Source organism: Ornithorhynchus anatinus, chromosome X2 (assembly GCF_004115215.2).
Source record: "Ornithorhynchus anatinus isolate Pmale09 chromosome X2, mOrnAna1.pri.v4, whole genome shotgun sequence".
NCBI classification, from domain to species: Eukaryota; Metazoa; Chordata; class Mammalia; order Monotremata; family Ornithorhynchidae; genus Ornithorhynchus; species Ornithorhynchus anatinus.
In genome coordinates, this window is record NC_041750.1 from 21,446,045 (window position 1) to 21,468,466 (window position 22,422).

General features: G+C 40.7%; 1 protein-coding gene across 1 annotated transcript in view; it reads right to left on the reverse strand.

Moving 5' to 3' along the window:
* Positions 1–371: 371 nt before the first annotated feature.
* The window catches only part of LOC114807450 (orofacial cleft 1 candidate gene 1 protein homolog), a 55,217-nt gene continuing 33,166 nt past the window's right edge, over positions 372–22,422 (reverse strand). The window contains exons 5-8 of the mRNA XM_039910579.1: positions 9,274–9,360; positions 4,540–4,623; positions 3,441–3,610; positions 372–437 (exon numbers count right to left, since the gene is read on the reverse strand). Of these exons, the coding sequence (XP_039766513.1) occupies positions 372–437; positions 3,441–3,610; positions 4,540–4,623; positions 9,274–9,360 (407 nt within the window). The remainder of the gene's footprint in view (positions 438–3,440; positions 3,611–4,539; positions 4,624–9,273; positions 9,361–22,422) is intronic.

Consider the following 22,422-nt stretch of genomic DNA (forward strand, 5'->3'; position numbering starts at 1 on the left):
TTTCTCAGTTTCTCAGTTTCCCTTGTAGAGACTGTGAATAAAATGCTCATTTGGGGCCTCAAGAATCATTAAAGTAATGCCTTCAAAGCCTGTCCTACAGTGTCTCAAATAAAATACGGTCAAAATATAAGGGAGCCATAGCAAAAGGAGTCAGAATATCAGGTGAAAAACTTCAACTCTGTGATCTATGAGAACACGCTCCCAAAAAGGCTGTTTGGTAGAATGTCAGAAACAAGGACGGTATCATTCATCATCCTCACCTCACATTCCTCTGACCTCAGTCCAGAACTCTCCTTCATTCAAGGAGTCTATATAGGGACCGTGTCTTTACCATGAGGAGAAGCAGTGTCTGCTGCGGAGAAAAAGAGGGCTTACCCATCTTCCTCTATGATGTTCTGAGCTATGGAAGACTGAACTTGACTGGTTGGGTCAGGTATCTGTCCGAGGCCAAAGGATAATTCACTAGACCATTTGAAGCTAAGAAAAAAGAGCCACCACCTTTGGAAAGACTCCTCAGTCTTCAAACTAGATGACACCTTTTCTGCTGAGAGCATTCATCTGCCCTGGGCCCAGAATAACTTCTTCCAATATGAATTTATTCTTCCATGAGAAATTAGATTGGCCTTAATAATCCAATCAACCCACCAGTGGTATTTATCGAGTGTCAACTGAGTGAAAGGCCCTTGGCCAAGCCCTTGGGAGAGTAAAACAGAAGCAAGATGATCCCTTGCCCTCAAGGAGTTTACAATCTAATGGATTAAGATTCTAATAACAATATAGGTTTATTCATACTGAGAACTATAGCGTTTGTTAAGCTCTTATTACCTGCCAAGCACTATACGAGGCACTGAGTAGATACAAGACAACCCTGTCCCACATGGAGCTAACGATCTAAGGGGGAGAGAGTATGGGTATTGAATTCCCATTTTACAGGTGGGGAAACTGAGTCAAAGAGAATTAAAGTGATTTTCCCAAGGTTACACAGCGGGCAAGTGCTAAAGTAGGGATTTGAATCTAAGGCCTCTGACTCCCAGGTCCATTCTGGATCTCCCTTCCAGACTATTATTTCTAGGATAGAAAAGTACTCTTTCCTCTTTTTCCAATTTTCATTGTCTCCTAAAATATTTGCAATATATCCCTGTGGGGAGGAAACATGTCTACCGACTCAATTCTGGCATCAAAGCGAGCCCCCAGTTCGTTCCATCCAGGACCTTCCTGGACCGGGAGAGCCTCAGTGAAACATAGAAGTCAAACTATACCTCTGATCTCCAACATTACTGTGAAAAGTTTTTTATGTAGTTTTACCAACGTGGAAGGGAGAGGCACATACACAGACTCTCATTCACTCCATTCCACCAAGGGTCCAATACCCGTCTGTGGTCAAAGAAGCCTGTTCTGCTGATGCTTCTTCTTTCTGCTTCCAAGTGCTACTGCCTTCTGCTGCTTTCCAGTGCTGCTCTCCTGCTGCTCCAATGTTTGCTTCTCTCTGCGTCTCAGCATGCCTCTGTGCCACTCTCTCTCTCTCTCTCTCTCTCTCTTTCTTTCTGTGTTTCTTGCTTTCCCCTTTGCATGCCTCAAAGCAACAGTCTTTTATCTGCCCTGGGCATGGCAGCTGTGCTTCTACATGGCAGTCATTGACTGGTCCAGGCCTGTTACCAGGTAGAAGATGGAGAGAAAGCCACTCCTCCCTCCATGCTCCACCCTCACAGGCTTTCAATCACCCGTCTCAGGTAGAGCCCATCAGTGCTTTCGCAAAGTCTCTCCCTTGTTGTTGTTCGCAGGATCACAAACAGTCATTCATTCATTCAATCAAATTTATTGAGCAGAGCACTCTACCAAGCGCTTGAAAAGTACAATTCAGCAACAGATAGAGACAATCCCTGCCCAACAACGGGCTCACAGTCTAGAGGGGGGGAAACAGACATCACAATAAGTAAACAGGCATCAATAGCGTCGATATAAATAAATAGAATTATAGAGATATGCACATCGTTAATAAAATAAATAGAATATTAAATATGTACATATATACCCAAGTGCTGTGGGGCAGGGAGGGGGTAGAGCAGAGGGAACGAGTCAGGGAGATGGGAAGGGGAGAAGGAGCAGAGGAAAAGGGGGATTTAGCCTGGGAAGGGCTCCTGAAGGAGGTGAGCTTTCAGTAGGGCTTCGAAGGGGGGAAGTGAGCTAGTTTGGAAGTTGTGAGGAGGGAGGATGTTCCAGGACAGAGGAAGGACGTGGTCCAGGTCGACGGCGGGACAGGTGAGAACGAGGCACAGTGAGAAGGTTAGCGGCACCAGAGGAGCGAAGTGTGCGGGCTGGGCTGTAGAAGGAGAGAAGGGAGGTGAGGTAAGAGGGGGCAAGGGGATGGACCGCTTTGAAGCCAAGAGTGAGGAGTTTTTGCTTTTCCCTTTGATCTTCTGTTAAGGCGCAGATTGTTTTGTTGAGATACCTGGCACTCCACCTTTCATAAGGAGAAGCCCTTCTCAGACTTGTCGTACTCTAGCCATAGGGACCGTATCAAGGTGATTGTGGAAAACTGAATCTATCTAACCTGCCCAGCCACATGAAATGGAGAAAAGATATCCCAAGAGTCAGGAACCAACTGTAGCCCGTGTTAGATCCACAACTTTTACAAAGACTGTATTTTGCAGGGTAAGACTAAAATGGTAAGTTCATGCAAACTAGAATATTGACTTTAGTAATGTAGCACTGAAGCAGACAAGTCCAAATAGTGTTGTATTTCATAATCTCATTCAAGCGAGTTTCTGCTGGTTTCAGGTTTTGCCATAGATATTTTATAAAGCTCTAGATAATGCCCTTCTAGCACAAAATAAAACCAGATGATGTGAAAATCAGTCATCTAAGCGTAAGAACTAAGTCTAGTTTGCTTTTAATTCTCAGATAAAGGGAAAGATAAAAACAATTTGGGTTCATTTAGGGAGAGAAAAAATGTCCAGTCAAATTAAAATGGGAAAAGTAACCTAACTAAGAATCTTATAGTCTATGGAAAAGTGGGTTGTTGGCTAGAAAAACATAAACTGGGGAGCAGTGTTGCCTAGTGGAAAGAACACAGGCCTGGGAGTCAGACGATATAGGTTTTAATCCTGGCGCTGCCAGGTTTCTGCTGTGTGACTTTGAGTCAGTCACTTACACTATTTCTCCATGCTTCACTTTCCTCTTCTGTAAAATGGAGATTCGATACCTGTTCTTCCTCCATCTTAGGCTGTGAGCCCTATATGGGACAGGAACTGTGTCCAATCTGATTATTTTGTATCTACCCAAGCACTTAGTACAGTGCTTGGCACAAAGTAAGCACTTATCATCAATATCATCAATATTAAAAACAATATGATCATCATCATCAGAAACAGTTCATAAGGCGGAAGAGTTAACGTGTTGTGAAGTAAACCATTAAACTATTTATAACTTTTAAGTCTAACCTGTTCCAGTGAAGAGCTGCCAAGTAGAACTATAGCTTCACGAACACTTTTCTCAAACTGCTCAACGTAAGAAGGTATTGTTTCATCTTCATCCTCCATATTGAGGTCATCACTCTTACTAGGGTTCACTGGCCATTCAGAATCCAATACCTTGTCTTCCTTGTCTTTTGCTATTAGAGCAAAGAGGTAAACTCACACATGGGAATACAAACAGCGAATGGATAACTGCTTGGAATCTGATTTTGAACAACGTTCAAGCCCCATAATCTTTACAATTCAGAAAGGTTTTGCTACTCTCTAGCCTTAAACACCACTGAAAACCAATAGAACTGTCACAAGACAAAGTCTTTAGATAAAAATTTGTCTTATCCTGTTGATATTAAAATGTTGATCCAATCATACTAAAAACTCATTCCTGTTTTCCAGGTATATCCTGAAGTGTGGCTATATTGCTGTCTGTTTATATAATTTCATTTACTCTTATAAGAAACTTTTTTTCATCTATCATCAATAAACAATACCAGTCAATATGTCTATTAATATATTCAAATTCAATTTATGATATAAAACCACTTTCTTCCTTTGGTTCACTGTCATACGAGAGGAGTTGATTTGCAAGCTTCAAGTCAGAGCAAAATATATTCCAAAATCAATCAATCGAATTTATTGAGTGCTTACAGTGTGCAGAGCACTGAACTAAGTGCTTGGAAGAGTAAAATACAGAGTTGGTAGACTTGTGCCCTGTCCTAATGTAATAATAGCTGCAGTAAGTCTGCTAAACAGTTTTAATTTTCAGTGATGTAGAAATCAAGGAACCATTATGGGCAAAGTAACCTGACTGTCTGGAAATGCACTGATTTCCATTTTCTTATTCTACTTTTATTTATTTCTCTCTATCAGCACTGATTTGAGAAAGGATCTTGCATCTAAAATATTTGCAAAATTGAAATTTAAATTGGACTTTCTATGTTGATATATCACACGTAAGACAAACATTAAAATGGATGGATATTTGCTGTGGGGACTGGATGGTATTGAATGAAACTAGTCTATGTACAGTTTTCATTGATTAAGTCATTATAAACAAAATGCTATTTACCTTGTGCATCTTCTCTTTTAGTCTCTTCAGCTAAGAGCTTTATTAATTCATCATACAGGATTCTTTCGTTTACTTCCATAAGCACTAAAAAAAAAAAAGTCCTTATTTCCTGGCAGTTGTCAATCAAGAGGACATGAGATGTCATAATTAAAGCCCTTCTACCAGGGACTGATAGATCTGATTGGATGCTCAGACACATTCATAACCAAGCAAGCACCTCTTAGGCAAATCGAATCCACACTGCCATGTGCCCGGCCTCCAAAGGGAGATGTAATTTCATAAAAGCTTTGAAATGGGGAGAACAATGAAGGAGGAAGGGGATCCAGGTAAAAAGCAAAGGCTGAACCGGGGGATGGCAGTGAGAGAGATGAGAACGAGGTGCAGGAAATAGATTAATTTAAGAGCCACAGAGCTAGGTTAGAGTTGGAGAGGAGCAAGGATCAGTAGGGAGCAGATAGTTGAAGTAGTCTGCTTGCTGCCCAGAGGAACAGGTAGCCGTGGAAAGTATATGTGGAGTGGGGAGAGGTGTGCAAAGGAAGTTGTGGGAAAATGATCCAGGGAACAGAGGGAAGTATGAACTAAATCAAGTAGGATAATACATGTAGTCAATCGTAATACCTATTGAACACCTGGTGCCTTCATTGGGATCAAAATTTCCTGTCTCAGGTCTGCTTCCCGCTCTTGCACTCTGCTGTGTAGCTGTTCTCTGGTTGGCTGCCATTCAGTCGCTCAGTTGTTGTGGTGTCCCCTGCCATCCTGCCCTTCATGTTCATAATTTATTAACCCCTAATCCCTCCAGCCACTCCTAGCCTAACAATTATATCCATGAATTCTTTACATAATTCCACTCTCAGTCCATCTGAGCCCAGATCACTTCCTACTTTCAATATTCTTAACACTCTTATTTATCTGTAGTATTTATTGAGCCCTTACTTTGGGGATAGCATCATACTAAGCACTTGGGAGAGTACAACAGAGTTAGAGACATCATCCCTGCCCTCAAGTAGCTTTACTATCATCGAACATAAAAGTCATTTAAAACTCTGTGTGAAAAACAGTACTCCAAAAAAAGTGCAATTTCTATGACAAATCAATTTAATCAAGTTAAATTTCAAATCGTCTTCATCTTTTGTAGTCAAACTCGGAAAGAAGTCAAGTGGTTACATTCTTGATAATTCTCCTGTGAAGTTCCCTGCTTCTCTAGTTACTCAAGTTTCCAAGTGTCTGCTGTTGAAGATACTGACTTTACAAGGGGAGATTGGGAAATTAATTTGGTGATTCAGCAGCTCCTTGACAGAGAAGTTTGGTTGCAAATTAGCTACTTTGAGACAGTAATTTGACTTCTCATGAATCAGTTGGAAGATAAACAGACTTAACCCTCTAATCCTAAACTGCCAGCTCTATCAAGGAGAATTGCCTTGAAGAGCTCCTGTTAAGAATCTTGTCTTCTGGTGGGTTTCAGTGTACTTGATCTCTATAAAACAAGACACATTATGTGAACAGACTCAAGCGTCTTGTCAGCTAGATTCTGATTGCTGAAGACACTGACTTTGATTCATTTAATGAATGAACTTCAAGAACCGCGATCTGCCTTATTGTTACAAGGATAAGGGCGTCCCAACGTTTCTGTGGATTGCTTCAATTCCAGTGCCAGTGTTTCCTTGTAATTATTCTACTGACAGTTTATCTAAAGACTTAGTTATATTAGATGGCTCTTTAGTGTTCCCAGTTTTGACATCAACGGGCAAGAGCTCTTGGAAAGAACTTTGGATCCTAACCCTTGGGGTCCGCCTGTGTCTGTAAATCTATCTTTCACCTGTTCATTTCCTGACAGCCACTATGGGGTCGTGGGTAAAGTCCAGTTCATCAGAGAAATGGCAGGGGTGGCCATCAAGCTAGCTGGGTGACTTTGGGCAAGTTACTTCACTTCTCTGTGCCTCAGTTCCCTCATCTGTCAAATGGGGATGAAGACTGTGAGCCCCACCCGGGACAACCTGATCACCTTGTATCTACCCCAGCGCTTAGAACAGTGCTTGGCACATAGTAAGCACTTAAATGCCAAAATCATCATCCTCATCATCTCACTGGTAGCTCTTGGAAAGGCAAGCAGATAGGGGAGAAGGAGAAAAGCAAACACAGAGAGGATGTGCGAGAGTGATGGTTGATCCAAGCCTGTAAAGAATGGGGTCTAAAATGCCATCTGTGGGGGTTGTGAGGATTCACAGACAGCTTGTGGGACTCCACATTAGATCTCTGAGCTAAGTCAGTTGTGGGGAAGAGAGGCGGAAGGATCAGGAAAAAGCCCACCCATCACACATACTCCTTCTATCACTTCTCTCTAGAGCTGAAAACAGTTAATGGACAGCTCAGTAGCCAGACTAGGGTATTGCAGGAATAATTACATATCTTGCATGATTCTCTGAAAACAGAGTATCTGAGATCAATGCAAGCGGAAGAGGGCGAAAGGGAAATAACACCCAGCACAGAGGGGAAGAAATGCAACAGAGTAAGTGGGAACGATCTTTGCCCGCACATGATGTGGGGGGATTATCAGTCAAGCATCAGCCTTTCAAATACATTCACCTTAAGGGGATATAATATTTCATTTTAATTAACAATTTAGCTCCTTTAAGCCCTCTGGATAGTCAAAATAATTCATGGAGAACCACACTCTCTAGGTAATGGTCAAAGTGGGCTTGGTGCTCTGGAATAGAATGTAAACTCCCTGTGGGCAGAGAACACGCCTTGTGCTTGTACTGAACTTTACCGGTGCTTCGTATAGGGCAGTGTGATGAGTGGTGCTTCATAAGTGCCCTTATTACTCCCATTACTACAACAGCTGCTATTACTACTGTTACATTTCCAGCCCAAGAATCTGTGCACGTCATAACAAAGGTGGAAATTTTCTACTTGGCTATTTAAAATCCCCGGAAGTGGAAGAGCCCAAATGCGATCAGGATGTTCTGCAGAATGTCTAATATCTCCTATCAAAGTCACTCTCTCCCTTTAGCAGTTTTGCAAAGCGGTCCTAAAAGTTAGTAACTGTCATTTCTACCTACCCGGAGAAATGATTATTTCTCCACAAAGCTGCCAATCAACCAATGAAGAAAGCCAAGCTCTCAAAATCGTTGTAAAATAGGCTGAATTTATTTAGGAAGAAATCAATTTGGAATCGCTTTTGATATATTGTACTTCATTTTGCATCTTCACACAAAAAAAATCTGAATCTAAAAGTGTTCCAGTGACATCCTAATGTGGTGAAGCTGAAATATGGAAATTGAAATACAGTGAAGCTATGGAAATTTCAGGGGTGCAAATGACACTACAAGTATTCAAGTATCTAGGTACACACCCAAACCTCACCCCTACAGAACATATACATATCCTTATACTCAGTTCCTTAAATTGTCATTTCTTTTATTGTCCGTGTCCCATCCTAGACTATAGGCTCTGTAAGAGCAAGGATTTTATCTACTTACTTTACAATAATAACTGTGGCATTGGTTAAACAGTTAGTATGTGCCAGGCACTGTCCTAATGTGGATACAAGCAAATCTAGACTGTAAGCTTGTTGTGGGCAGAGAATGTGTCTGTTTGTTGTTATTTTGTACTCTCCCGAGCGCTTAAGTACAGTGTTCTGCACACTGTAGGCACTCAATAAATGCAAGTGAATAAATGCAAGTGCAAGAGAAACAGCGTGGCTCAGTGGAAAGAGACTGGGCTTTGGAGTCAGAGGTCATGAGTTCGAATCCCAGCTCTGCCGCTTGTCAGCTGCGTGACTGTGGGCAAGTCACTTCACTTCTCTGTGCCTCAGTTACCTCATCTGTAAAATGGGGATTAACTGTGAGCCTCACGTGGGACAACCTGATTACCCTGTACCTACCCCAGCGCTTAGAACAGTGCTCTGCACATAGTAAGCGCTTAACAAATACCAACATTATTATTATTAAGTGAATGAAATCGGGTTGGACACAGTCCCCGTCATGGGGCTTACAGTCTTGATCTCCGTTTAACAGGTGAGGAAACTGAGGCTCAGAGAAGTGAAGCTATTTGCCCATGGGCACCCAGCAGACAAGTGGTGGGGCAGGAATTAGATCCCAGGTCCTTCTGACTCCCAAGCCTGTGCTCTATCTACGAGGCCATGCTGCTTCTCTTCTTTATGGAAAGCTTCCAAATGCTTACTACAAGGCTCTGCACAGAATAAGAGCTCAGTAAATACTGCCATTGACCTTGGCCACTATGGTGACTATGTAAAGTAAAGAACATGGATCAAAAGACTCTTACTTTTCATACACTTTTCCAATGCTCATAAAATGCAAAAAAGATCGGTGTTCACATTTGCTCTCTTGAAATGAATGAAGAAAAACATTCAGTGGCTAGATATGCCTGCTTCACTGCAGGTGATTCATTTCGACTAACAACTGCTTAATTTTCTAGGCAATTTTTTTCCCCACATTCACAGCCAAGAGGATATTTGAAAGATAGTACTGAATTACAGCACTCGAGTGCTGAAAGTAAACTGCTTTTTGCTTCTATTTTGCCCACCAGCTTTCTGTCCTTGATCAAGAACTACTACCTATTCTGTCTATCATGTTTTTTAGTGGTTAATGCTTACCATTTAAATCGTAAGCCCCAGAATCTAAATGGAACTGCATGGGTGATCTCTGTCACCTCATTTTCATGAATGGAAAAGAATATTCTGACACAAAAATTACATACTTAATTCTGGCTCACCTTCTCCGCTGACCTCCATCCCACTCTGCCTTGGGTTTATTTCCTCATCCATCAGTGGGTCAAAGTAATTTCTGCTGTATTCATTTCCTGTGGAAAGTACATGAAGTAAGGGTCAGTGATTATTAGAAGCACATGAACCAAAATGTTAATTTTGAAATCGACACCAGCATGGAAGGCCCATTTTTGCCTCTTTGTGAGCTTAATTTTTTTACAAGTCTTCCAAGCCTCACAGTTTTGTAATTATCATCTTGTAAAAGGTCAGAAAAGGTAATTCTGGAAACAAGTTTACTCTATCTTACTGTTGCAGTGAAATTAATGAGAAAATGATCAAATTTAGACATTATAGTAATAAAAAACTTAAGCAGTTAAAGTGTTTTCAAGACACCTTGGATCAGTGGTTGTGGCCAGATTAGAAAATTTAAAAATGAGGAAAAGGCAAAGTCAATTACGAACCTTAAATTACCCCACCAAGCATCTCTTGTCTAATGCACTCGCAATCCTGGAATGATCATGACAACTGTTCGATTATCAGAGAGAGTCTGCCAAGTTTTGCTCCTTAACCCGAACAACATCTTCAGCAGGTGTTTTCAAGTCAACATTTGAGAAAAATAAACTATTTTGAACTTTCTGACTTTCATTAGATAAATGAAGGGAATTGGAAAATTCAGGGAATTTCTGGTGAATTTAATCATGGGAAATACAGTCATTCAAAGCTCACTTTTCCCCAGAATATGATTTGGGGGGGCACTGAATGAACTGGAAAATCCCCTCATCCCATTCATTAGGTTGGAAACAGGGACAGGTACTGTATTCATTCATTCAATAGTATTTATTGAGTGCTGACTATGTGCAGAGCACTGTACTAAGCACTTGGAATGTACAATTCAGCAACAGGGACAATCCCTGCCCAGTGACGGGCTCACAGTCTAATCGGGGGAGACAGGCGGACAAAAACAAGACAACATAATCACGATAAATAGAATCAAGGGAAAGATGTGAGAATGAGGCTGAACTCATCTTTCCAGCCACCTTCACACATGTGGATGGGATTGGCCCCAGTATCAGCTTCCTAAATGAAGGAAAGGTGTGCATTCAAGTGCATGTATCTGTGTGTGTGTGTGTTCGTATAAATGATGACATAGGCATATACATATATAGGCATTCAATAAATACTATGTACTAGGTGAAATTTTCATACCCTTTTAATTGGGTAGAATTTACCTAACAAAACCTAAATTACATCTCCATTAAGGGCTGTATTTTCTGCTGGGTGACACTAGATAGTACATCTGAAATCAGCCGTCCCAGCAGAGAAGGCGAGAACAAACTCGACCATTATCCTTATTACAGCTGGCACTGACCCCATAGTGGCTGGTTTTAGTGGCCAGTCATCTGTGATCCTTGGAGAACCAAAGAAATAAGGACTGCATTCACATTTTCAATTTTTTGTTCTGTATTTTCTCCCTTTTGGCAAAAAAAACCCTACACATTGTAAGAATTCTATTCTCTAGTCAATGAAAAGCATCTAAGTATAACTCTAAATCTAACATTGTGAAATAATTTAAATATCAAAGGGCTTGCAGCAACAATATTTTTGAAAAAAAAGTCACCGGCATGAAAAGGTTAACACACACTAGACATTCTATTAAGAATCCACAGTAGATTCACTTTAAGATCAAAAATAATCCAAGCAGCAGCTCCTTTTCAAAGACTAAATGAAACTTTGATATGAAACTAGGTTTAATTTATATTTCAAGACTGGCACTTTTTTGCTGTCAGTCTCTGTTCTATCAATGTAGTAAGTACAAGAACTGAAAATCTGCTTTACCTTGAGGTCTCAATAAAGAAAAAATAAATGAGTTTCATTTCTGTTACTTTATCTGTCAACAACTACTAGGCTGGTATGAATCTTGGCAGTATATAATCAAAGTCTTATGTACTGCAATAACACAGCTATTCTGCCTTATTCACTGTAATTGTTTTCCCCCAGCACAAAGCACTGGGATACTCTAAGTACACTTTTATACACTGGTAAAATAATTCACCCATGTGATAAAGCATAAATGGAAGCAAATATGTTTATTCATTGATCGCAGCTATATTCAGGCAAGTGCTAGAAAGAGTGGGGAAATAATCTGGCCTATTGGTCAGGAAACCTGTGTTCAATCCAGCTCTGCTCCTTGTCGGCTGTCTGATCTCGGGCAAGTCACTTAATTTATCTATCTTGGCTTCCTCTTCTATAAAATAGGGATTAAATACCCATTCTCCCTCCCTTTTAGACTGTAAACACCAAATGGAACATGGATTGTGTCTGATCTGATTATTTTTATCTACCCCAGATCTTTGCAGAGTGCTTGGCCATCAATCACATATTCTGATTCTTAGTATCACAATTACCCCAGACATCTAGGCAAACCATTCGACCCTGCGATAAAGTCAAAGCTCTTATTGCGCAGTGATATTAAGGTACTAAGTCAGGATAATTACTTCTAAACAATAAAGAACGTCACCACTAAAAGGAGCAGGAAGTGCTTGTGCCTCTAAAGAGATTTTGAGACCTAGCCCATCTAGGTATTCCAAAATTTGTTATAGGAGAATTAGGGGCCAGCAACTGTAAAATGGAAACGAGGGCTCCTGGTGGAATCCAAACTTGGATGAGACTTCTCTAGGTGCTATCACCATACCCAACCCTTAGGAGGCCATGTACGCTATTAATGATTACCCCGAAATACAAAATGAAATCTAGAAATAGCTGATTTCAAAGTAGGCATAAGATCTTTAGCATTCACTAAAATGTAAAACAGTTCCTTTTCACTCATATTCAAAATCATAGCTTTAGAACTTTGTTTCGGAATTCTTAAACTGTACACAGTTTGTTTCACTTTCACACCAAATTATTTGCGTGTAATTAGCCAGGGAGATTTGAGAACTACTGAATTACTATTAGGAGATCACTGGAGTATGGAGGTGGAAGTGATCTTGAATTGTAACCTCAACCTTTAGGCAGGCAATACTCAAACCATCCCAACAGTAGGAACCTCCTGTTTCTTAACTAGCTATAATTTATTTAATGTCATTCATCTCCCCTGTAGACTGCAAGTTCTTTCTGGACAGGGATCATGTCTCCCAAGTCTACTATATTGTACTTCCCCAAGGGCTTAGCACAGTGCTCTCCACACAATAAGCCCTCAGTGGATCCCACTGACTGATTCTTTAATTCTATCAAGACTGTGAACACAAGACCCCTTCCTCTCCCGTCCCCCACCACCTCCCCTCCTTTGGCAAATCTTCTAATATTTAACCACCTTCATTATCAGGTGATTCATCCTGACAACTCACCTAAATCTTCCCTGCTGCATTCTAAATCCAGGTTCCTAATTAAGTAATTTCCAGATCCCAAATTAGTTTGACTTGACCTTTCAAAAGTTTGCCTACCCAAGGAAAAACTTCATGTTCAATTGTAATCAATCGACCATCAACCAATCCACTACTTAGACTCTGAACCTTAGGTGGACTAGAGACTGCATCTGACCTGATAAACATATACCTACACTTAGAACAGTGCTTTGACACATAGTAAGAACTTAATACCACCTTAATAATTAATAGCATTTATTGAGTGCCCTAGTCTTACAACAGTTATGTACATATCCTTATACTCTACTATTTCCCCTATCTGGAATTTAGTTTAATGTCTTCTTCCCCCTAAAGAATATAAGTTGTGGGCAGGGATCACCACTAATAACTATTGTATTATACTTTCGCAAGCAATTAGTACAGTGCTCTGCACACAGTAAGTGCTCAATAACTAACATAGACTGCTTGATTTGATACGAAGCTTGTAGCCTGGCACCATTTATAGTTCTGAAAAATAAACCTCGTTATCTGTCTGTGCAGTCTTTTAATTTTGTACCAGAGAATTCCCGTTATGTCAGAGAGGCAACTGAGATATAGAAGGCAAGACTACATAAAAATAATTAAAATATTCATTTTCTGCTCACCGCACACATTTAATGTCCAAAACACAGAGAAGAGAGTAAATCAGATGATCCTTGAAATTTTTTTTACAGTAGTCCCTTCTGTCTGTGAAAAACTCAGCAACTTCAAACACCTCTATTTATCTTGCAAGTAACATCATTATTATTATTATACTTGTTTTGTGACTATTATGTGTCAAGTACTGATCTAAGCACTGGAATAGATTCAAGCTAATCAGTTTGGATAAAGTCCCTGTCCCACGTAGCTGTCACAGCCTAAGTAGGAGGGAGAACAAGTAGTTAGTCCCCGTTTTACAGTTGAGGAAACTGAAGCAAAGGAAGGTTAAGTGACTAACCCAAAGTCACACAGCAAGCAAATAACAGAGCTGGTGTTGGTAACCAGGTCCTCTGACTGTGCTCTTTCCACCAGGCCGTCCTACTTCTCAAGTTCTTTAACAAGCTCGGAGCATTCATTATATTCATTAATCATACTGCCTAGACAAAATTTTTCCAGCAGATATTTTGTTTGCCAAAGATCTATGCAAGGATGTAGGGTGTGTTTTTTTTTTAAAAAAAGAAAAAGAAAAAAGGGAGTCAATAGAGTCATTTAAATCTGTGAAGCATGGAAGGAAATCTCACACACCCTTCATTTTTCAAGATTGAAAATGATATTTTAGGCAATATATCACATTGCCGAAAGGTTCTTTGCTAATAATTCCTGAATGGAGTGATAATTATTCATAATCTCCTTTTGGAAGATTTTAAAGTTTAGCACATTGAAACTTCATGGGTCCACTGAGGAATCTGCATAAGAATCCTTCAACATCTAATATTAAAGCAATGAGTATTAGAGCAATATCTGCTCTTGCCAGCTATCTGTAACTTTCAAGTGCGTGAATGTCAACTGGCCAACTGCACGTGCACCATGTACCCATAGGCTGTTTAAATCAATTGAAGTTGCTGCAAAACACTAGCAAGTTCCTCCTGTTTGGCCTAAATCACATTCTGAACACGTACAATTTTGCAGCTTCAGCACTCAGTCTGGGCCTTCCCTGGACGGCTTCCCTCTGAATTAGATGGAGGTGGGATATGCAACCCCTATGCCTCTCAACATAAATTTGGTTTTCTAGCCATTCAACTCCTTTCTTTTATTCAAATCAGTCTGTTCATTAACTAAAGAACCTTCAGTTTGCCCTCTCATTTACTGAGAGGCTTATGAAAGAGAAATGGCAGCTGAAGAAAATGGCTCTAGATGGAGAAGCAGCGTGGCTCAGTGGAAAGAGCACGGGCTTTGGAGTCAGAGGTCAAGGGTTCGAATCCCGGCTCTGCCACTTGTCAGCTGTGTGACTGTGGGCAAGTCACTTAACTTCTCTGTGCCTCAGTTACCTCATCTGTAAAATGGGGATTAAGACTGTGAGCCCCACGTGGGGCAACCTGATTCCCCTGTGTCTACCCCAGCGCTTAGAACAGTGCTCGGCACATAGTAAGCAGTTAACAAATACCAACATTATTATTATAAAGTTGAAGTGCTGTGTGACTCAGGTAACCGATTATTCCCAATTCACCATAATCTAAGTCACACATTGGTGAGGGATACTCAGGAGTATATGGTTTCCACTTAACCCACTGCCACAAACCAATTTTTTTTCACCACGGCCTACCCCTGAACCAGTAGCGTCACTCTTCCCACAACCACATAAACATTGCAATAAATAATGGAGATCCTTCGGCAAAGCAAAATCAACTACTAAAGCCCGTGCCTACACAGATAGATTATTACATGTCCATGAAAATGAAGACTCCCCCTTATCATTCTGGTCTGGACGTTAGACAGCACTAGAGCCAAGATTCTGTCCTCGATTCCCATAACTGGGAAAATTTAGACAGATCATACCTCGCATCCCTGCTTTGGGGTTTCTTTTCTGAAAAAGAGGGATATTGATATATCACAAGAGTGTCAAAAGTGTTGAGGTTTCAAAACCACTTTAGGGTCTTTGGTCATTAAGGTGCTTTTGAAGTGTAAAGTAGAAGATGACTGAAATCCTTTTTCTTGGAATAAAATGTGAATTGTCTTTTCATATTCGACCAAGGTTTCTGTCCCATTTAGGGACACCTAGGGCTTAATGCTAACACCACCTCAAATCACTGAGAGGTGATCCCCCTCACAATTTACGCGAAAACTCCGGAAGACCACTATATCTCTGATGATACCATTTAATACTGACTTTACATTCAGCGCTGCATAACCCCTAAAGGTTGGAACTTATTTGACAGAATTAGGAATTCAGTTATATGATCAATCAAATGGTAGTATTTATTTGAGCTCTCTGTGCAGAACACTGTACTTAGCACTTGGGAGAGTACAAGAGCACTAGCGGACATGACTGTTCATTCATTCAATCGTATTTATTGAGTATTTACTGTGTGCAGAGCACTGTACTAAGCACTTGGGAAAGTACAATACTGCAATAAAGAGAGTCAATCCCTGCCCACAATGAGCTCCCAGTCTAGAGCGGGGAGACAGACATCAATACATGTTAATAAGGCAACAAGGCAACTATACAAGTAAACAGGCATCAATATAAATAAAATTACTTAAGGAGTTCACAGGGGAAAAACAGACACTAAAAGAAATGATAGGGTACAGAAGTCAATTGATCAATGGTATTTACTGAACACTTATTGTATGCAGGACACTGTACTAAACACTTGGGAGAGTAAACAGCGTGCCTTGGTGGAAAGAGCAACGGCTTGGGAGTCAGAGGTCATGGGTTCTAATCCCATCTCCACGATTAATCAGCTGTGTGATTTTGGGCAACTCACTTAACTTCTCTGTGCATCAGTTACCGAATCTGTAAAATGGGGATTTAGACTGTGAGCTCCACGTGGGACGACCTGATTACCTCATATCTACCGCAACACTTAGAACAGTGCTCGGCACACAGTAAGAGCTTAACAAAACCCCACCATAATTATTACTATTATTATTACATCACAGCAGAGTCGGTGCACCGGTTCTCTGTCCACATGTTTACAGCGGAGAGGGAGCAATAGAGATTAAAGATATAGACATAAATGTTATTGGGAATTTATGAAGTGAGTGCCCAAATGCTTAGGGAGTGAGCATTCAAGTGCACAGAAGTGTTGAAGTGGCAGGAAATAGGATAGGTAGATGAGAGGTTAATCAGGGAAGACTTCCTGGAGGAGTTGTTATTTTAGAAGAGCTTCGAAGATGGAGAGAAAAGCGGTCTGCCAGATGCGATGAGGGAGGGAATTCCAGGGAGGGAGGAGGGTATGGGAAAGAAGACAATGGCAAGGGAGATGAGAATGTGGCACGATGGATAGGTTGGCTTTTTAGAGAAGTGTGCGGGCTGAGTTAAAGTGTGAAAGGAGCCACAATAAGTAGGGTACCTTAATGCTATCATCAAAGGTTTCTGCTGCATAAGAGAAATGGACAACTACTGAAGGATGTTGAGGAGATGGGATGCATGAGCAAATCAATTAATGCTATTGAGTACAATGCAATAGAGTTGGTAGGTGAAAAGGAGAGTTTTAGTAATAATAATAATTACGGTATTTGTTAAGCATTTACTATGTGCCAGGCACTGTTTTTAGCCCTGGGGGTGAAACAAGCAAATTGGGTTGGACGCAGTCCCTGTCCCACATGGGGTTCACTCTCCTAACCCCCATTTTACAGAAGGGGTAACTGAGGCACAGAAAAGTAAAGTGACTTGCTCAAAGCCAAACGGCAGACAAGTGCAAGAGCTGGGAAGGCAGGCAAGGGGAGTATGGGAGGACTAACAAGATGAAATAGCATTCAAACCCTGATGAACCTGATGCAAAGAAATGGTTGAATTGCACTGAAATGTCAATAAGGAAGGTAAGGACACCTTTGTAATATGGAAGTTTCCTCTTCAGGGTACGGAGGTGAAAAATGCAATAAATTACTCAGTGGCATCTTGGGAAGGAAAAACTTCCTGGTTGGATGAATCAGAATGTCCTAGTGGCAAGATCACAGGCGTGGGAGTCAGAGGACCTGGCTTCTGATCCTGCTATTCATCTCCTGGGTGACCTGGGGAAGTAACTCGACTTAATCTCAATTTCCTCATCTGTAAAATGTGGATTAAATACTTGCTTTCTCACTAAAACTGTGATCCCCATGTGGGACAGGGACTGTGTCCGATCCGATTATCTTGTATCTTCTCCAGTGCTTAGTACAAGGCTCAGCACGTAGTCAGCACTTTACAGATACCAAAATTATTATGATTCCTATAACAAGATTCTTTAAGGGGAAGTTTCACTGTAATTTTTGAAAAAACTCTATCTTGTACGTGGTGAATAAGGCGATGCCCTATTTTTCACTCTAAAATCTGGGTATTATACCTGTCAACCGACCTTTGTAAATTGCTGTGAAAGGCACAGATGAATGATTGCACTGTTGTGTTCACATGAAAACTAAACCTGACAGCTAAAAAGACGGCAAAGCTCTCCAAGAAATTCAAACATCGGAAATCAGATGACCAGGACAGACGAATCAAAAATGAATTGATTACACACATACGCAGTATAATTTCAGCCATTCCATTGTTCTGTTAAAGACAAGCTCAGGTTCTATCAATTAATATCAAGTTAAATATTATCTCTTTCTCATTCGAGGCTGAGAGAGAATGAGCTAGGCAAAAATACAAAGGAAGATTCCTTTGGAATTAGGGTAGCTCATCTCTGTGCTCGTAATTATTTCCCCTGTGAAAAACGGCTGTATTAATTGACATGCCATATTAGTATGATTTTAAAGGGGAAAATATTCCCAACTGCCCTTCTCAGAGTCAGCCGGAGAATCTATCAGTCAATAGTACTTATTGAGCGCTTACTTGGGTCAGAGCACTCTACTAAGAGCTCAAGAGAGAACAGTAGAATCAGTAGACAACGATCCTCTAAAGAGCATTGTATAAAGCCACTGGGAGAGAGGAGAAGGCAATCTCTGCCCTCAAGGAACTAACAACTAGGTTCTAGTAATAATAATTATTGTATTGTTTTTTAAGCCCTCCTTATGTGCCAAGTACTGAAATAAGAGCTGGGGAAGATACAAAACAATCAGGTCAGACTCAGTTTCTCTCCCACATAGGGCTTACGTTCTAAGCAGGAGAGAGAACAGGTGTTTTATACCTATTTTTACAATTGAAAATGAGGCAAAGATCAATTTAAGTAACTTGCCCAGTGTAATGACAATAAGAATAATAATGATGGTATTTGTTAAGCGCTTAGTATATGTCAGGCACCGTCTCAAGCGCTGGGGTAGACACAAGCAAATTGAGTTGGACACGGTGTCTGTCCCATGTGGGGCTCACAGTTTCAATCCCCATTTTACAGATGAGGGAACTGAGGCCCAGAGAGAAGTGAAGTGATTAGTCCAAGGTCACACAGCAGAAACGCGGCAGAGCAGAATTAGAACCCATGACCTTCTGACTCCCAAGCTCGTGATCTATCCACTACGCCGTGCTACTTCTCATAACAGCAGGCAAGTGTCAGAGTCAGAATCAGAGCACAGGTCCTCCGATTCCCAGGCCCTTATTCTTTCAACTAGTCCTCCTGGAGTAAAGGTAGAAGGTGATCTTCCTGATCATGCCACCCCATCAGACATCTTAGGACGCATAAATTGATTGATCCAGGGCCAACTGTTTTTAGAATACTGAGGAAAATGCAATCAAGAACTAGTCTCTGGCCCAAAGGAGTTTACAATCTAAAAGAAAGGCAGGCAGATGTACAGTGGAAACAGAAGGAATAATATAAATTAAATCGGTCACATGAATCTGTCCTTATCTATTTTAAAAATTTCCCGCTTTTACTTTCTCATTGGTGTTTGTGTTTTCTATACGGACCTACAGTATGTTTGCATTTTGTGACCGATTGTTGCTCCCATTTGGTTGCAAACTCCATGAGGGCAGAAAACATGTCTTTTTTTTTTTACAGGATTTCTGTTAAGCTCTTACTGTGCGCCAAGCACTGTACTGAGTTCTGGAACAGATATAAGATAAATAAATAAGATAATCAGGTTGAACACAGTCTCTGTCCCACATAATGGCTCACAAGTCGTAACCCCAGACTTCAGATGAAGCAACTGATGTACAGAGAAGTTAAGTGACTTGCCCAAGGTAACACAGCAGACAAGTTGTGGTGCCAGTATTAGAACCCAGGTCCTCTGATGGACCCGGGAATCCTCTGAACCGCTAGGCCATGCTGCTGCTTTTATGTTTGTGTGTTCCCCAACACTGCTTACCATGCTATGGTCCCAACAGGCATTTAGTAAATGCTGCTGCTGCTGACGATTATCTAGAAAACACTTACCGATATCAATGAGATTCATTTGTAGTCTGCCCTCAGATTACTGAAATATGAACTCTTGGACTCCCTCTATAAAATTGGTAGATAAAGGGATGTAAGCATGTGTGTGTGTATGTATAATTACATAAAATTAAATCACTTATAAGGCACATTTCATAATTGAACCCAGCTTGCCCCTCCCCTGGGCCCTTTTAGGTCACTGGGGTACCACTAAAAGCTGGATCGTTGTGGTACTTTTCCCTGAGGGAAACCCAGCAACTGTAGTGGATTAATAGACTAGAAGACAATCCTCTACCTCCCTTTCTTCCTCCCTCCCTTCCCTCACCTCCAACATACTGCTAGAGAGTGTGTTAGGCCCTGGGGAGACTACAATATCATATTTAATATGCACCGAACATGGCAATTTGGAAGTGAAGTAGTAAACATTATCTCTCTGTCTTTCAATAAGCCCAGAAAAGTTTCACTAAGCACCGTGTAAAGATAGCCACAAACGTGTTTTGTTTAAAATATAGCTAGCAATAGCGTTCTTTAAAGAATCATACACATTTTGAGAAAGGATGACTTTTAAATGAACATATATATGTTTTATGCACTAATTCAAACTATAATTGTTTTGGTTACATTTTGCTGTGCTTTCTGTCTGGAAGACAGACTACACTGTAAAATGATCTTGTGTTTGGTTTGATTCCTGGAATATTGTCTTTCAAATTAGGACACTCTTTCTTTGAAAAATGTATATCCACACACACCAGCACACCATGGAAGTGGAGTTACTTAGAGTTACTCATTTAATTGTTCAAATGTTGTTTCATTCAAATTGACTTCTGGGGTATTAGATGAAGATTCCATGGTTTCTCCACTTGAACCTTAACTCGCTTACATTTTTTAGTATAAATGAAAACCAGCCAGGCTGGTTCCTCTAAACCCATTAATGATAGTGAGTTGTCTTGGGAGCAGAACTGAAATTCTAGAAATTTTCCTGTAGAGCGATGCAAACGTAAGCCATCATGGCCTGTGCTTGGCTTCGAAAGGAGCTTTGCTTTGTTCAGAGTTTAGAGCTACCAAGTAGCTTGTTGGAGCCATTTTGAAAGTGGCAGATGGAAGGAGAGAAGTTTTCAACCCCCCAAAACCTCACCTCTATCCTTTCTCTCCTTCCTAATAGTGATAATATGGCGGAGTGGATAGAACCCGGGCCTGGGAGTCAGAAGGTCATGGTATCTAATGCCAGCTCCGTCATTTGTCTGCCGTGTGACCTTGGGCCAGTCACTTCATTTCCCTGTGTCTCAGTTACCTCATCTATAAAATGGGGATTGAGACTGTGAGCGCCATGTGGGACAGGAACTGTGTCCAACCTGATTGGCTTGTATCCAACCCAGAGCTTAGTATAGTGCCTATCACCTAGTAAACAATAAATACCACAATAATAATAATGATAATAATAATGAAAACAACTGTGGTATCTGTTAAGCATAAATTACGTGTCAAGCACTGTACTAAGGCCTGGGGTAGATAGAAAATAGGTTGGACACAGTCCCTACACCACAAGACTTTCACAGTCTACGGGAGAGGGAGAACAGGTATTGAATCCCCATTTTTCAGATGAGGAAACTGAGGCACAAAGAGTTAAATGACTGTCTCAAGGTCTTACACAGCAGGCTAATGGCAGAGGCAGGATTAGAACCCATGCTCTTTCCTCTGGGCAACGCTGCTTCATCCCTCCACCCTGCCCTACTCTCTAGAGTTCAATCCAGGACTGATTTCATTGCCAATCCTTTCCCTTTAAGATAAATGTCATTTATTGGTCCTTCAATAGCATTATTTTCTTGGAGCATAGGACACAGACCACCTCAATCTATCATTAATTTTTAAGATTATAAAATATTCTAAGATTCAGAAGGCCGAGTTTCCTGATCTTCAGGACAAATCTCTATGAAAATAAAACCCTAAATCTATGATAGGCTTATTAAGACCCATCAGACACTGCTTGGGAGATTGCTTTACCCATAATAATTCTACAATTGCTTGCAGGTTTCTAGGGTCCATGAGAGTAAAAATCCCTTCTTTGAACTTGGAAAATCTGAATCTTTCAAAAATCCTTCCAAGTGAAAATGTAGCTAAAAAAGTCCAAAGAAGTCCAGTGGGCCTCCAGGTTTAAGGGTTATATCTTGACCCTTCTATATCATGGGCTTGTGAAAGTTCCTTCTTCCTTTCCTGAACCCTCCAGTGTATGTCAAAAGAAAAAGATAAATAAGAATAATGATATTCATGTACTACCCAAAGATTCCACCTCCTCTTTGGCCAAAGCTTTCATCAAAATACTCATCAAGGACAGATCTTCAACAATCACAGCCAAAAAACAACCCCTAATTGCTCTAGGTGCCCTAATCGCTCATGCATGCTGAGACATGAAATAAGCGCATGGAGTATATTGCATATTTATTTCAAAGGTTTAGTACTTTTTATTACTACTTTTTTCATTTATGTTTTTCTAGTCTTTCCACTTAACCTGACAGATCCTCAAGGACAGGCATCGTGTCTTCTCTTTCTTTTGCGACTAGGCCTAAACCGTCATTCCATATTCGGCTCTCAGTGGACACGCAATGAAAAGTGTTTATTGATGGACCACGTATGGCCTAAAGGTTATTTTCTCTTCCGGACTGCTTAAAAAGTGAATTCGACATGTCCTAAACTGATTCTCTGAAATGGCCCCCGTGCTAATGTGAACCAACACTGATACTTATTCTTATGGTTCTATTTGAAATTCCCAGCACTCATGAAATTCAAATTCTTCACCTGTTAGAGCCCCAAGTGTTTGGGTATCTAAGCTGTG